The following is a 16,515-nucleotide window of genomic DNA, read 5'->3' on the forward strand; positions in this document are numbered from 1 at the left end:
AATGAACTACAGAAAGGATGTAATGTTAAACAAAATGAAATGGTAAGAAAAGCTTAGAAGTCTGAGTATTGAAAGGCAAAGAACAATGAACACATTCATAAAACAGCAAACCAATAAAATAAATCAGGATCAAGGGCAGCACAGTCAAAATATACTGATATGAATGAACTGTAATGAAGAAACAAGTAAAAATGCTCTCGAAGTAAAATGCAATAATAGTAATAAGATCTAATCATATCAGTCTCTATAGCGAGACCTGTCTCCGTCAAATCAGTTTCTGCGTGTGTCCAGATGTAGAGCCGGCGCAGCTCGATAGGAAACCCCGACAGTGCCCAGGAGGCTTCAGTGTTTCAGCTTTAACTCGGTCCACCAATCGTGGAAGGCGCCCACAGTCTCACACCCCGGCACACCCAGAAAGGATTGGACTTCATTCTGCAACAGAAAAAACACAACAAAAGGCGAAATCAATGGATTATATAAAGAACATTAAAGTGAATGAAAAAATTTTGTTTTGTCACTAGATACTAGTACTGCCCTTATACTATAGAAAGCTGGAGTTCAACGGTCATCTTTCGGTTCTGGGAAAACGTCTGATAGGCAGGTGTGGTTCTATCGGTACCGCTTCCCTTCTCTATGTTGGAAGTGATGCACTGGACAGCCGAGGACCTCAGGCAGGGAACAGTAGCATCCACAGGTGATGAGGAGAGCAAGGAAGGTTCTTTAAGATTGGCCATCATCTGATTAGTAAACATAATGTTCTTTTTTTTTATTTAAAGGCTTCTACTTGAAGCTGAAGATCAAGTTTTTTTTTTCTTTTTCTCATACTAAGCCAATAGAGCATCAATATATCAGTAACATTTGTAATTCCAGTTCTCCTCTTAATAATAGCTAAAGAAATGTTTAAATTAAGTAGCACATTTCAACCTTCAAGAATAACTTTGTTTTAAGTGTTGGCATATTCATAGGATCAGACAAAATCAGAAACGAAACAAAAAATCATGTAAAAGATCAAATTATGAAATAAATGTGCAAAACTGCCCACAGTCATGTTTTATCAAAGAAATATCATTTGAAATGTATATAATATTTATCCCTAATAGAAACTTTACCAGAAATCCTAAACCATACATAAATGTTTTGCTTTTGTTATATTAACAAGATTCAATCAAATAGTCCTCATTTAATAAAGAGTAACCCGCTATACTAAAGGCTTGTAAAATATCATCAATAGTGTGAAAAGTTTATGATCCGTGCCAAATCAAGATCCCTTCTAATATTTTCCATTCATGTAATAAAAGACAACCTTATTTTGTCTCAGACCAAAAACTGTAAATTATGATTATGATAAATGTTTAGGCATTATTACCTTGGATCAACAATTACACATAGAACTAAATTCTTTTTTATTCTGTCAATCTGTTGGACCCGCTTTAAGCGGTTCAATAATTGCTAATTTGTAAATCCCAATTTAGACCAATTTTTATGTGAATCCTCATATTTTCTTCCCATTTTAAACCCTCAAAGAATGATTAGCCTGTTGTTGTTTTTTACAAGAATAAAGTTAACCCTGTCACTCATATTTAACTGACTTATTTTATTCTGATCATGGTTTTAAATCCCATAAGTTCAACAATTTTAACCTTTGAATAATTTGTTCTCTTGAAACCCTTCTATAGAATGTTTACTTAACTGAATTACCCTCTTTTGTAGTGTTGATTATATTTATCAATGTTTTTGGCAGTTTTGGGGAGAAGTTTGATACAACTAGATTTATTAAATGATATAATGTTCAGGTTAGACCTTTCTGCATGACTTGGTTGAACAAATTATTTTGAATTATAGCAAGAGAGAAGCAGCAATCAAACAATTTAAAATCTTGACATCATTGTTAATTTTCATGTATTCAATTCAGAATATTCAGTATTAGTTTAGAAACCCATTCGAGTAATTAAAACATTTGTGAATTTTGATTTAACCTCTTTTATATTTTGCTGAAGCCCAAAACTGAAAAATGTCTCAATATATTAGATTAACTCAGAATTTGCTTGAATAGAGTGATTCCATGCATCTCCCCCTGTTTCTGTATTGAAACACTGTTTAGTGTTTCGGTACAGAAACTCTTAAGAAAGTCATGCAAATCATTTAGCCCAAATTTTCTTTCATTGCTAACTGTAACAGTTGGACGTAATTTAACCAGGGTGTTTACACCTCAGTGAAAGAATTTAATAGTTGATCGAAAAAATGTGCAGTAAACCCATAATTTTGTTGAGTAATTTTCCGAAGAGTAGATTTTCCTAAGATTTGAAATGGATTCCAAATAAATTTAAGTCATAACTTGAAATAATAGTCCTTATATTTGTAGCCACTGTAATTTGAACCAATTAGAACTTAGACCAATTGTGGTTGGATGTGCTTTTATAAATCAGGAAATTAACAATTTTACCGTACTTTTATCCTGTTTCAATCGTTGTCATGCTGGAGGAGAGAAACATATTAGCCAGATGTTGGACAAACAGAGTTATAATCATTCAGGTAAACAATATTTCTGCGAACTGCAGAGAGTTCTAACACCCTGCTGCATCGTTAAACTTATTCTGGGGGTCAAATGGCAGAGGTCAGAGTGCAAAAGCAGTAGATAATGAATTTGCTGTAAATAAACTTAAGGTGAGAAAAAGTGGCATCACACAATTCAAAAATTCTAGAAAAATCATTAAGAGCTACAACGTTTCGTTGGCAGCCATTTTGTCTCCAACCTGTAGACTGAGGGAAATCCCAGGACCAACCATAGCAACAAACAGGACCGCCTCCGAGTCTCAGTCCGACTTTACATGTGATGTTCCATTTGCCCCATCAGAATCTGTCCAGGGCAGCATTCAGTCCCGCTGTGCAGAACAATCTGGACAAAGTATGTGGCCCCCCTTGTGTGGGAGAGGGAGAGATACAGCAGATGAATCATTGTTTTCAAACCTCCGTCTCAAGTCGGGCAGAAGCCGTTGGTCTTTTCTGCCATAGGAGACCCTCAGAAATGATGCCTGGGTCTCGTCCTTTAGCCAGGTGTTTCCTCAGAGATCACAGTCAGACATCCAATGCGAGATCCTGCAAGCTGCAATCCGCCTTCAGGTGACAACAGGAAAAATCAATCCAACCTCACTGACCTCTGTAGAAGGTGTAAGAATCGTCCAACAGGTCTTTGCTCTCAAAAAGCTGTCCAGCAGAAGATGGTGCAATTCATGTGTAGAAAGTGCAAATGTCCAAGTCAGCGTGGTTAAGAACAGGGGAGGCCCCTACAAAAACCCGGCCCCTACAGTCCGTCAGACCACAGGAAGCAGAACTGCTAGAGTAAAACACAAAGTAAATTAAGAAAATAAAAGTGTATGCCACCTTTTGCTCACATAATTATAGATTAAATGTCTTTTCTTTAGCTTGTGACGTAGATGAAGAGTTGGCTCTTTGTTTCCTTTTTTTTTTTTTTTGTTTCAGCCAGGCTCAGGGTCACTGGAGCTGCTCAGATAAGATCCACTGCCTCAGTCTCTGAGCTCCAAGGAGAAAGAAAAATAGAAATGCGTTAAGATGATTCACCCTCAGATGTTTCAGAATTAACCGATTATGGAATCAACTCCTCTCAAAAATTAAACTCTCAAAGATCATTAAAAATGTAAACAAAAATTTGTATTTCAGCTACGTACACTTTTCAGAAATTGGTTATTCAAATGCATATGTAAAATAATTAATTCAATAGTGTCCAGTTTTACACAAAAGCATCCTTGTGATAATGCCACGCTTAATGAAAATGTTACCATTATCCTGATATTTTTCAAAACAGCTGAGTGTTGTATTTATGTATGGTTTTCTTTTTAGAATTTAAAAAGTTGTTCACATTTTATCTGAATTTTTACCCGTTTCTCCTCAGGGGCTCCGTAGAATTTTATAGTACTTTTAACCAAAGTTTTCTTACTGACAACAATTACATCCAACTGTAACTTTATACAATTAAAATTAGAGGTGATGCAGGAAATTCATGAATATTTAAATAAACATGGCATAGATACTGATTGAAGCTATTCAATTTTAAATTACCGATTTCAATTTAGTAAGAGCTTCTATACGACTCTGTATTTCAGTCATGCAGGAAGGCCCTGTAAGAGCTCATTAAATAATGTCAAATGAATAAATTCATAATTAACCATATCTATAAACCGACTAGGAATTAGAGTCCATTTCTTCTCTGCCCCCTGTTGATATAATTCAAAAATTTGAAAGCAATTTTGCATGTTACTATTCTCCAAAACTAAAATATTCCAGGGTGTCACAAGTTTTCCAAATCTTCTGTCTAGAATTGAAAGTAGACTATGAGATGTTCTAAATGTAAAGATTTATCAGAAATGTTTTATGTTTATAATTTATCATTTCCCCCTTTTGTTTTCTTATGTAAATAGAAAACAAACAAAATATTGTTCAGATACTCTTTTTTTTTTTACATATGTCTAAAATGTCCAACTGAAACTGTACTGCAAAGGCCAAAAGTTTTATTATTTTAAAGAGTTCAGATCAGAATTTGGATTGCTTTCCTAAAAAGCAGTGTCAATGTTCTGTGTGAACCGACAAAAGAAAAATTCATCAATTTAGGCAGAGGAGTAAAAGATGTAGACAAAAATTATGCAGTACTGTAAGATGTCTTTGCGTTTCAAATCAAATGTTTTGTTGGACTTGGATTCATGTATCAATTCAATCAAAATTTAAGGCACACAAGTGTTGTGAGCCATTTGTTGTCCAATCAGTTTGTTTTTACATAATCAATTATTATCATATCCACTTTAAAAGTTTCATCATGTCCAATTTGTGCCTTTCTACCCAGACACGCATGTGTTTCGAAATTAGCAGTTAGTTCAGTTAGTAAATTAGTTGGTTAGTTGGTTTGTTATTAGAAAAGTAAAAACAACAATAATGTCAATACAAATGAAAAGAAAATAAGACATGTCAAACCAAATGAAACAGTCTCGTAATAAATGATATCTGGTTTTAAACCAAAGCTAAAATGTGATTATTTCTGTTCCAACACATTATTTCCCATTTTGAAGTAAGGTAACCGAATTATCTGGATTTAGAATCATAAATTGTCTTTGAGACAAGAATATTTTGTAATGAACCTTAATTGAATCTGGAGCTGTTTCATAATCACCTTTTAATTCATACAAATATTCATATTCATTTACCAATTCTGTTCCCTCTTTAGACATTTTAAGGTGACCAAGTTTCAAATAAAAAGAAATCCTGTTTTTGATAAGATAATGAAGAGAGACAAATATTGATTAGTCCATGATAAAGTTCAAGTCTGGTATAAACCTCATTTTTAAAGTTTCATTAAGTTTAAATTTAAACCCATCAACAGCTAAGCAAAAATTACTAGAATTTCAACACATTAGATGTCACTTTATTTTGTTTACAATTTTACCTGTTATGTAATTTCGTTCATCCTTCATACAGTTAATTTTACCCCATGTGAATTTAGTGAATTGTGCAGGATTAGTTTAGTTTCAACCAGTTTTCCCTTTGTGTCATTTATTGCTTCCAGCCAATATTTTCCCAAAGGCTGTCTGTTTAACAGGTCGCCTCCTTTCTGCACCAGGAATTCTAGCCCCTTTTTTTTTTTTTTTTTAGTTTTTGTCTTTCTCCCTTATTTTCATATTCGTCATGCTTTGACAAATAGGTTATTAATGCTTCTATTTGCTCACCGAGCGCAATCCATGGCCCGATGCCCCACTTTGGATCATATTTTTCCTTTTCAAATTCACCCTCCATCTGTTTAGGCTAAAATTTAGGCTCAAAAAATCACCTCTTCTCTCTTTTCCCTTTTTTTTTTTTTTTAGTTTTGCTCGCACGGCGGCGAGGAAATCAAACACAGTAGAAAATCAAACCCAGCAAACAAAATCAAAAACCTCTCACAGATTATAATTTCCCAATCTTGACCGTGGTTTTAAAACACATTGCAATAAACATAAAATAGTACATTTAAACACATAACGTCTGCTCAGCGGCAGAAGCTTACACACACAGCTGACAGACACACACACAGCTGACAGACACACACACAGCTGACAGATACACAGAAATGGATCCACGCTTTTCAGCTCCTATTTTTGTCCTCTTTTTAACACTTATTACACTACAGAGGATCAGATCGCGATCAACCTTTATCTTATTCTCTTATCTTTTTTCCTATGGTGGACCCCTCTCAACACTTTTGTGTTTCTTGAGCAAGTCACAGATTGGCTAACGCGTTATTTTTAGAGGGCAGCACTCCCCAAGGATAAAACCGACAAAACCTAGTCTTTCCCTTCCCCGCGTCCGGGGGAGGTCGGAGACGACCAGTTCTCACTATAGAGCCAATCGACCTTTAAACCTAATTTCTTTAAACCTAAAAGCTACTTTTTCTTTAAACCTAAAAGCTACTTTTTCTTTAAACCTAAAAGCTACTTTTTCTTTAAACCTAAATTTACTTTGTCTTGTCTATACTCCTATGAACAGTTAAACATGTAGACAGGCCAGTGGAACACAATTTGAACAGAAATGTAAAAGCAATATGAAATTTAGACAAACCTGGGAAAAGCAATATGAACTGAAATTTAGACAAACCTGGGAAACAGTACAGACAACAGCTGATAACTGAAATTTATACAGACCTGAGAAACAGTACAATGGTGTATATTAAGGAACAAGTGTCCTTACCTTTCATGTGGGCCCTACACCAGAGTACTGTTCCGGAAAGTCTGCGCCTAAACGGCCAGTCCAATCTCTGCTCATGTGTCAACACAAAACCATCCTCTGCTACCAACTGTTGAGAACGAGAGTCTCAATCGATGAATCATAATTTGTATTGACACACGGAGCATAAAATCAGCCAAGAAAAGCATTCAGACTTTACTTATTTTATTAACTTTCAGCGCTGAAAGGAGACACTTTACCATTACATCCGAGAAGAGTTTCTAAAAAAAGTCTGTGCAGCGTCTGAGGAGAAAGAGGAGGGTAGCTGATTATATGGACGGAAGACACTCCCTGAACTCACACCATGACTCTGTGGCCTGATAAGTTTCTGTTTCTCGTGAGAAATGGACCTTTGTGTCTAACAGAATCAAAAATGTAACTCTTTACTATGGGCCCTTTGTCTAACAGCGTGTGACTCTTTCTCGGCCTTGGTAAAGCATCTCAACACATAATAGTAATCATAATGATTTAACTAATTTACTAATCTCAACACTACTATTAAAGATTTATTCATCAGGTATGAAAAGACAGAGCAGGTTCAGTGGAGCGGCAAGAACTGGGTGTATTTTCTTGTTCTTCACATATAGGAACAGATCTTAACTCTTCCCATTTTTTGTGTCTTCAGGTATTAAAGCCTGTTGTTAGTCCTGAAGTGAACCATGGATTGGGCAACAGGAGACTCATTAACTTTTCTCTGTCAGGTAGACTGCTAATGTTGTTTAATGCCTGTTTTTTTTTTCTTTTCTCAACATAACATCCTCATCGGGACTTTTCTTTTCTCTACAGCAGGGGTCCCCAAACTTTTTCCTGTGAGGGCCAAATAACTTTTCCCTTCTCTGGTGGGGGGCTGGAGATTGTTGAGGGGGCGCGGGGGGAAGGGGAGTTTCTCGATTGATTTTTACCCAGAAAGCACAAGGGCAAAAATCATGAGTGAAACGGTCACTCGGACTGACTAGTATATATTCCATTGAGGGAATGTAACTTTAACATATTAATTTTTCATATGTTAACATAAAGGCTCGTTTTGAAGTATAAGCTGCTACTTACAGTCATTGCTTCGAAGAACTCGACCTGGAATGCGGCGTTCATAACAGACACGTGTGTTCATCTGCTCTACCGCTAGCAAACAACCGTACTGATAAATAACATAAAAGTCAAGCAGTTCCCTAAAAGTCCAACAGATGGCAGCAATGCGCCCCACAATTTACAGGACACACTTCCTGCTAAAGAGCCCCCTGGTGGTTGAAGAAAAATCCACATATAAACCGGAAAATACAATAAATGAAAAAAATCTGAAAGCTCTCTGGTATTGTTCAGGGGGCCGGACCAAATGTGGAGGCGGGCCGGATCCGGCCCGCGGGCCGTAGTTTGGGGACCCCTGCTCTACAGCATAAAGCATGTATATTTTTGAACAGCTGAAAATGTGAAAAAGGTTCCCCAAAATGTGTGTGGTTACATACACTGTAAAAGAAAACGTCTTTTACCAGCAGCTGTGGTTGCCAGAATTTTACTGTAGTAAATATGGCCATAATGTATCAGACATTACAGTATATTTGTGCAAAACAGGTGTATAAATACTTTTCTTAGGAACTATACAGTCTATATTCTTGTGTATGACCCAGCTGTGTTTTCTATACCACAAATACATACAGTTGTGGTCAAAAGTTTACATACACTTGTAAAAAAACATAATGTTATGGCTGTCTTGAGTTTTCAATAAGTTCTACAACTCTTATTTTTCTGTGATAGAGTGATCGGAACACATACATGTTTGTCACAAAAAACAGTCATAAAATTTGGTTCTTTCATAAATTTATTATGGGTCTGCTGAAAATGTCACCAAATCTGCTGGGTCAAAAATATAGATACAGCAACAAAATTTGTCAATTTTGGTGATGTAGCGAGTTGTGTCAATCAAATTAGCTTCATGTCATGGCCTCTTCACTTCCTGTAAGTGATTCTGATTGACTACAGCTGTTGACTTCTCATGAGCCCATTTAAATAGGGCTCATTTGACCCAGTGATTAGACTCAGCTAAAAAAGCTACAATGGGAAAGTCAAAGGAACTCAGTGTGGATCTGAAAAAGCGAATTATTGACTTGAACAAGTCAGGGAGGTCACTTGGAGCCATTTCAAAGCAGCTACAGGTCCCAAGAGCAACTGTGCAGACAATTATATGCAAGTATAAAGTGCATGGAACAGTTGTGTCACTGCCACGATCAGGAAGAAAACGCAAGCTATCACATGCTGCCGAGAGGAGATTGGTCAGGATGGTCAAGAGTCAACCAAGAATCACCAAGAAGCAGGTCTGCAAGGATTTGGAAGCTGATGGAACACAGGTGTCAGTCTCCACAGTCAAGCGTGTTTTACATCGCCATGGACTGAGAGGCTGCCGTGCAAGAAAGAAGCCCTTGCTCCAGAAAAGGCACCTTAAGACTCGGCTGAAGTTTGCTGCTGATCACATGGACAAAGATAAAACCTTCTGGAGGAAAGTTCTCTGGTCAGACGAAACAAAAATTGAGCTGTTTGGCCACAACACCCAGCAATATGTTTGGAGGAGAAAAGGTGAGGCCTTTAATCCCAGGAACACCATGCCTACTGTCAAGCATGGTGGTGGTAGTATTATGCTCTGGGGATGTTTTGCTGCCAGTGGAACTGGTTCTTTGCAGAAAGTAAATGGGATAATGAAGAAGGAGGATTACCTCCAAATTCTGCAGGAAAACTTAAAACCATCAGCCCGAAGGTTGGGTCTTGGGCGCAGTTGGGTGTTCCAACAAGACAATGACCCAAAACACACATCAAAAGTGGTAAAGGAATGGCTAAACCAGGCTAGAATTAAGGTTTTAGAATGGCCTTCCCAAAGTCCTGACTTAAACCCCATTGAGAACATCTGGACAGTGCTAAAGAAACAGGTTCATGCAAGAAAACCATCACATTTAGCTGAACTGCACCAATTCTGTCAAGAAGAGTGGTCAAACATTCGACCTGAAGCTTGCCAGGAGCTTGTGGATGGCTACCAAAACCGCCTAGTTGCCGTGAAAATGGCCAAGGGACATGTAACCAAATACTAATGTTGCTGTATCTATATTTTTGACCCAGCAGATTTGGTGACATTTTCAGCAGACCCATAATAAATTTATGAAAGAATCAAATTTTATGACTGTTTTTTGTGACAAACATGTATGTGTTCCGATCACTCTATCACAGAAAAATAAGAGTTGTAGAACTTATTGAAAACTCAAGACAGCCATAACATTATGTTTTTTTACAAGTGTATGTAAACTTTTGACCACAACTGTAGACAGAAATCTTAAATTGAACTCTTGAGCAGAATCACACTAATACCTTATTGAAACCATATTATGTGTTAATTTTTAAATTGCAGGTTAGCTCATACCACTAAGTTCATAAGAGCCTAGTCGGCTGGTTTCTGGTCAGTTTATGGCTGATCACAGTCTGATCCTTCTTTTTTATTATATTATTATATCAAGAGATTTCCCCTCTTTGTTTCTCTGTCTGTCTGTGTCCAATGTATCAGATGTCCAGGCTGTTGGACTGAAGAAAGGAATGTTCTTTAATCCGGACCCGTACCTGAAACTCTCCATCCAGCCTGGGAAGCACAGTATCTTCCCCTTACTACCACACCACGGCCAGGAAAAACGCTCTAAAGTGGTGTGCAACACAGTCAACCCACAGTGGAGCTCAGAGGTTTGCACACACATGCACACACACTCATCTCTGACAGCGCTTAACATATATGTAAATCAAAGGTGTTTAAATAGTAACTTTTTCAAAACTTTGATGACCATGTCAACCAATGGCTAACTGGGACAAGGATTAAATCAATCGATCAATCCAAAAATACATTTAAGATATCTTGAATTATGGAGTCATTAGAGATATCTTTAATTAGAATTATGACTAGTCAAAACCAAACTCGAGATATCCTGAATTTACTTTTAATGTAATTGTAGATATCTGAAATGTGTATTTCAGATAGTCAGTAATTCATTTCAGATATCTTGAAATGAAGTTTCCATACAAGTCAATGGTAAATCTGACGTAATTTCGACTAGTCAGAATGTAATTAGAGATTAGTCACAAAACAATTTGAGATATCTGGAATGTAAGAGTGGTAAAACTGAATTTATGTTAAAACGGCTTGCCATACTTGTTTGCCGTTTGTTGCCAAGTGACTGATGATGATGTGACAAGCTTTACCCAGAATGCACCTGGATACAATAAGGACGATTCATTTGTAGTTTTGTGTGTCATAAAGTTAAATATAAGAGTGAAAATAAAGTTAATCATGTAGCACAACATTTTATTCAATATTTTACATCCACTATGTCACTAAAATCAGTCAGTCTGGTAAGGTTTTTTAGCAACCATGAGTCAACAATGGGGCACCCTACTATATAACCTATTATAATACACAATATTTATTAGGAGGTTTCACTTTTTGTATTCATTGTCAGATGTGTAACCTTACCTCCAGGCTAGAGTCCTGCTGCAATCCCCCACCCCACCCTACCTGTTACTCCTCCCCTGATGTAATGTCACAAATATGTTACAATTGTGGAAGGAACTGTCTGATGTTGATTTAGAAATCAACACTGGACAGGATTGCTTTTTATTTAATGCTTTGGAACTCTTTAGGGAAACTAACATTCATGTTGTTGAATTAACACTGTATTTTTAAACTTACAACACTTACACTGGAAATCTAACACTTTTGAATTTGCTTTGTGGGGTCTTAGTCCAGATTTAAAGGAGGTCAGTGTTTCAGCTGTTTCTGGAAGTTTGTTTGAGGATTTGTGGTGCATAGAACCTGAATGCTGCTTCTCCACAGTTAGTTATAGTTCTGGGGATGCAGAGCAGAACCAGAAGACCTTGGAGGTCTAGAAGGTTGATACAACAACAGCAGGGGCCTCATGTATAAAGCGTGCGTATGCACAAAAAATGTGTGGCACCACATTTTACACACAAGTTCGCAGGTATAAAAATTAACTTTGCGTCAAAGTTTGCGTAAATTTACATACACTTTTTCCTAAAACTCATCTGACAAAACACTGAAATCTGAGTCCATTCAGTCATTTAGGCCAAGAAGCATCAAACCTGATGTTTATTTTTATTATTTTAATATTTTATTGTTTAAACGTAAACGATGAAACTAAATATTTATCCTCAGACATCAACATAACACATTGTTGGAGAATTATCCGTTCTCCATGCTGAGTTCCTGATGTGAGATGTTAAAGAAGAGTCAGTGAGTTGGATTTGTGAATTCCAGTTATTAATACCAAAATACAACTGGTCCATTATGACCGCTACCTTTAAGAGCTAACAGTCAAAATGGCATCCCACAAGAGTTTCCCATTTTCTTTGTCTCTCTGAGCTACACCCCAAAGAGGGTGTTATCTAGTGAGTCATCCCTTACCCCAGCTCTCATTTACATTTTCTAACATGATTTCTATACGTCAGGGGTCCCCAAACTTTTTCCTATGAGGGCCACATAAATTTTCCCTTCTCTGGTGGGGGGCCGGAGTCAGTTTGTAACAGAAAAAGTGTGACGATTGCAGGAGTGCCTAAAACAAAAATGTATTGTTTTCCAGAAAGCACAACCAAATAACCCTCTCTGGGTTCTTCGCAGAACAAAAGTCAGGAAATAAATAATAACACTATTAATGAAATAAATAATAATCAAATAACCCTCTTTGGGTTCTTCACAGAAAAAATCCAGGAAATAACACTATTTATGAAATAAATACTGTATTTTCCAGACTATGACCCACAACCCCAGAGCTTATTTATAACTCTGGGGTTATTTTCCGGACTATAACCCGCAGATATCTCTGCCGCTCCAAGTTTTCCACAACAATGCAGCAGCACGCAGCAGAGGAGGGCGGACATAACAAGTCAATTGAATATCACATTTATTATTGTTGACATTGCTGAACTGATTACGGTAGTTTGCGAACGGTAACTGTAACAGTAAAAGTGCTGATCCTTCGTGTCCTAGCATGTGCCCATTTTCATTTAGCACATGCTAGTAGCAGTACTAGCATGTGCTAAATGAAAATGGGCGCTTCTTCATGTTCTTTAGATTCCAACGGCAGCTTGCATCCATTATTGTTGCACTACTGCCATCTATTGGATCCTAATATCTATACCTCAAATTCTCATAATGATCCCAGTATTATTTAAAAAAAAAAGAAAAATCTTCCTTTTCCCCTCAGTGTTATTTAATTGATCAACAACATTTTCAAATTTCAATTCCCTATTAAAACCTAATTCTCTTTTAATGGGCTCTTTCTTCTTTTATTTCCAATTTTGACTTCCAATGATTCACTTCCTGCTAAAGAGCCCCCTGGTGGTTGAAGAAAAATCCACATATAAGCCGCACAGGACTATAAGCTGTATGGTTCAAAGCTTAGGAAAAAACTAGCAGCTCATAGTCCAGAAAATACAGTATATGAAAAAAAATCTAAATCTAATGCTCTCTGGTATTGTTCAGGGGGCCGAACCAAATGTGGAGGCGGGCCAGATCCGGCCTGCGGGCCGTATTTTGGGGACCACTGCTATACGTGATTTTGCTTAGCTCTAGCTTAGAAACTAGCTAAAAGAGATGGAAGGAAAACATAATTTTTTTATTCTCAACAATCATTACTGTTTAAACTTTACCTTTAATAACATAAAGTTACCTAATTTTTAAAGTGCAATCAGTAATTCTTTTATAACAAATTTATATCAGTAATGATTTCTTGGTTAATGTCAAGTTGTCATAACAAAGACATTTTGAATAATGTCAACTTTGTATTAAAAGTGTCATGATTTACCGAATGACGCTTTATGACAACAGTCATAAATATTCATGAAGGCTTATTCATGTTCATGACAGGTGTTATGTCATGTTTATGACAGTGTCATGTCAGTCTTATTCACCCCCTTCAAATAAAGTGTTACCATTTCATTTTCATATAAAAAAAAAGAAAAGAAAAGAAAACAGGGTTGGATCAGCAGATTAACTCCAAACAGATTTGACTTTTTAAGGTGATCAAGGTGTGACAATCACAGAATATAGTAGCTGCGCAAAGGTGTGCCACGTAATTGTGGAGCTCTTTGGCTCTGATGGAGAACATCGCCAATGGAAGGATTCAGAGGGGAGCGATTGATCATATTGATCTGCTGGGAAATGTTGATGATGATTTATTAGCGTTTGATCCAGACTGATCATCCTGGAGGTCTGAGGAGAACTTTAAAGAAGGAGCCACGGTACCGGTACAACTTTAGTCATGCTTCAGTCGAGCCGCCTGCTTTGTGAATGAGCCGTTATGGACAGAAAGCATCTCTATTCTGTAAATGTACAACTTATACACATGATTCTACTATTTAGAATAAACGTCCACTTTCCCACTCAAAGGACTCTCTGACACGCTCTGTCTTTAAATACCGACTGAACTCTCTGCTGCTCAAATAGGCATTTGCACTATCGATCTTTATTTATTGGGATTTTTTTTCTTTAAAATGCATTATTTTTATTTTTGAGGTAACCTTATGTGCCCTGAAAGCACCTTTTACATAAAATATATAATTATTACTATTATAAATGCTCATACTGCTACAAATAAGGACGTTGCCATGGTTAGTGCCTCACGTGGCGGCAGACTTCCGGGTACTTATACTAATTTACATATGAATTTATGGGTGGCGTCAGGGCGGACCAGCAGCTGCACTTTATTTTCCGCAACTTGGGATGTATAAAGGAAAGGTGTGCAGCTACGTGCGTGCGCACGGCTTTACACACCCGGATTTTTTTGTGCGCCGCACTTTTCTAAATTTGTCCATACGCCAACTTTTAGTGTGAAAACTGCGCACTCTTTTATGCATGAGGCCTCAGATCTTTAATGTATTGTGGCGCTAGGCCATACATTGATTTATAAGCTAACAATCTATTCTCTGAACTCGAGACAGTGTAATAAACATTACTAGAAACCCTGCAGGGAGGCTGAAATAAGAAAAAACTAGACGGGTAAAATAGAATTAAACTATAGTCATTAAAGAAGGCTTGACATGGACTCAGGTGATACATTCTGGAGGAAGACATATAGTCATACATACATCTTGTCCTCATTTTGTGAAAGTAGGAAATGCCATACGAAGCACAACTTCAGAAAAGGAAAATTTTGGGAAGTAAATTCACACAATGCTCATTTCAGTCCCTGCTTCATTCCAGTTTGGTTAAAGTAATTTGATATGCCAGTTTTTCACAAAGCCATATAGAGCTACAACAGTAACAAAGTTTAATGTAGTTCTGTTCAAAAGAGCCTTATATATAGTTTAAGTTTGGTGTTGAGTATTACTCTTTGTATTATGTGTTTTCTGTTCAGCGTTACTTTTGTTCCTTAAGACATACCGTAGTTAGGGCAGTGATGACGTCAACACATTGCCTTAGCCAACATAATATAAGAATAGACGCCTCATGCACCACTCTCGCCCAGGCACGTGCAGAGGGGGGGACTGGGGGTGCTTGAGCACCTGCCCTTTTTGCTCCTTGCCCCGAAGTGCCCTTTTGGTCAATTTATTATTTTTTTTAAAATTTTTTAATTTTTTTTTTTTTTTTGGTATTATTTCCTAAGCCCTCTTCTGACACATAATAACATGTACTAAAATTATTGGCAATTATTTGTTTTGTTTTTTTTTGTTGAGTATATTTTGTACAACATAATAAGCCCTCCGGTCACCTTGATACCTTTTGCCCGTGACGCATGACGCAGTTGATAAGGCGGCTAACTGCGGAGCTCAACGTAGCTGACGTTTCAGATTACAGATCAGTTTTTGGTGAATTAAAAAAAACGTTTTTGGTGAATAAAGTGGAGTAGACTTGCTTCTTGTCAGATGACGGAAAACATTGATGTATCATTTCTGCTTCAGCACGGAGTAGCGGTTTAAGCAGAGAGGTAATGAAATACAACAGACACTGACAGTCTGCCTTTCTCTGAAGAACTACTGAGTGGGAGGAGACAGCCAGGTGAGGAAAAACTGTTCTTATCTATCGATTCAGTATTTTTATCATACAGACATTAGGCTGTTGTTGTTGTGCTATTAGCTAGCTGCTAGCTAACGACTTTACTAGCAAAGCTAGATAACTAAAAAGCTTCTTCCCTGTATCGTTAATGATATCAGTCATTCTTCAGCAATAGGGAACATCGCTCGTCCAAAACCTGTCATCTCCATAATGGATATATCTCTGATCTTCTAATTTCCTTTGCTGCATAATGTGCATCGCATTTATTCTGGCGTTAGGTAAATGTATCTTGAAGGAGAATAGCACTTAAATAAAAGTCCAACAAAGATATTCATTTAGAATTAAAAATAACTCACCCTGAATTACCATGATAGATATAATTTATGTAACAAAAGTGTGTCATTAATGAAGGGGAAAAACTCAATCCAGATTTTTAAATTTAGGGTCTGGTTCGCAGAGTATGAAGTTATTTTTTCCCCCAATTATTCAATGAAAAAAAAAGACCTCAGTTAAGTAAAATAAAATTGTTAATAAAACTTTTGGAATTGTAATGATTTTTTATTTAAAAACAAAACGTTTTGTTTAAAAAAACTTTTTTTTAAATTAAATAAATCATTATTGTCTTGTGAACTTAAAAAAGTTATTTGCCAAACATAAACTTTCATTTGCACACATCAGAAATCTTTTGTTGTGATTTTAGGCCCTGCCCACGGCGTCATGTGAGA

General features: G+C 36.9%; 1 protein-coding gene across 1 annotated transcript in view; it reads left to right on the plus strand.

Annotated features, from left to right (window-relative positions):
• Positions 1–16,515, plus strand: part of hecw1a (HECT, C2 and WW domain containing E3 ubiquitin protein ligase 1a) — a 129,379-nt gene that overhangs the window by 22,345 nt on the left and 90,519 nt on the right. The window contains exons 4-5 of the mRNA XM_088001485.1: positions 7,388–7,463; positions 10,301–10,470. Coding sequence (XP_087857611.1) covers positions 7,388–7,463; positions 10,301–10,470 — 246 coding nt within the window. The remainder of the gene's footprint in view (positions 1–7,387; positions 7,464–10,300; positions 10,471–16,515) is intronic.

This window comes from Poecilia mexicana, unplaced genomic scaffold, assembly GCF_051168715.1.
Source record: "Poecilia mexicana isolate PSO_F unplaced genomic scaffold, ASM5116871v1 scaffold_20, whole genome shotgun sequence".
NCBI classification, from domain to species: Eukaryota; Metazoa; Chordata; class Actinopteri; order Cyprinodontiformes; family Poeciliidae; genus Poecilia; species Poecilia mexicana.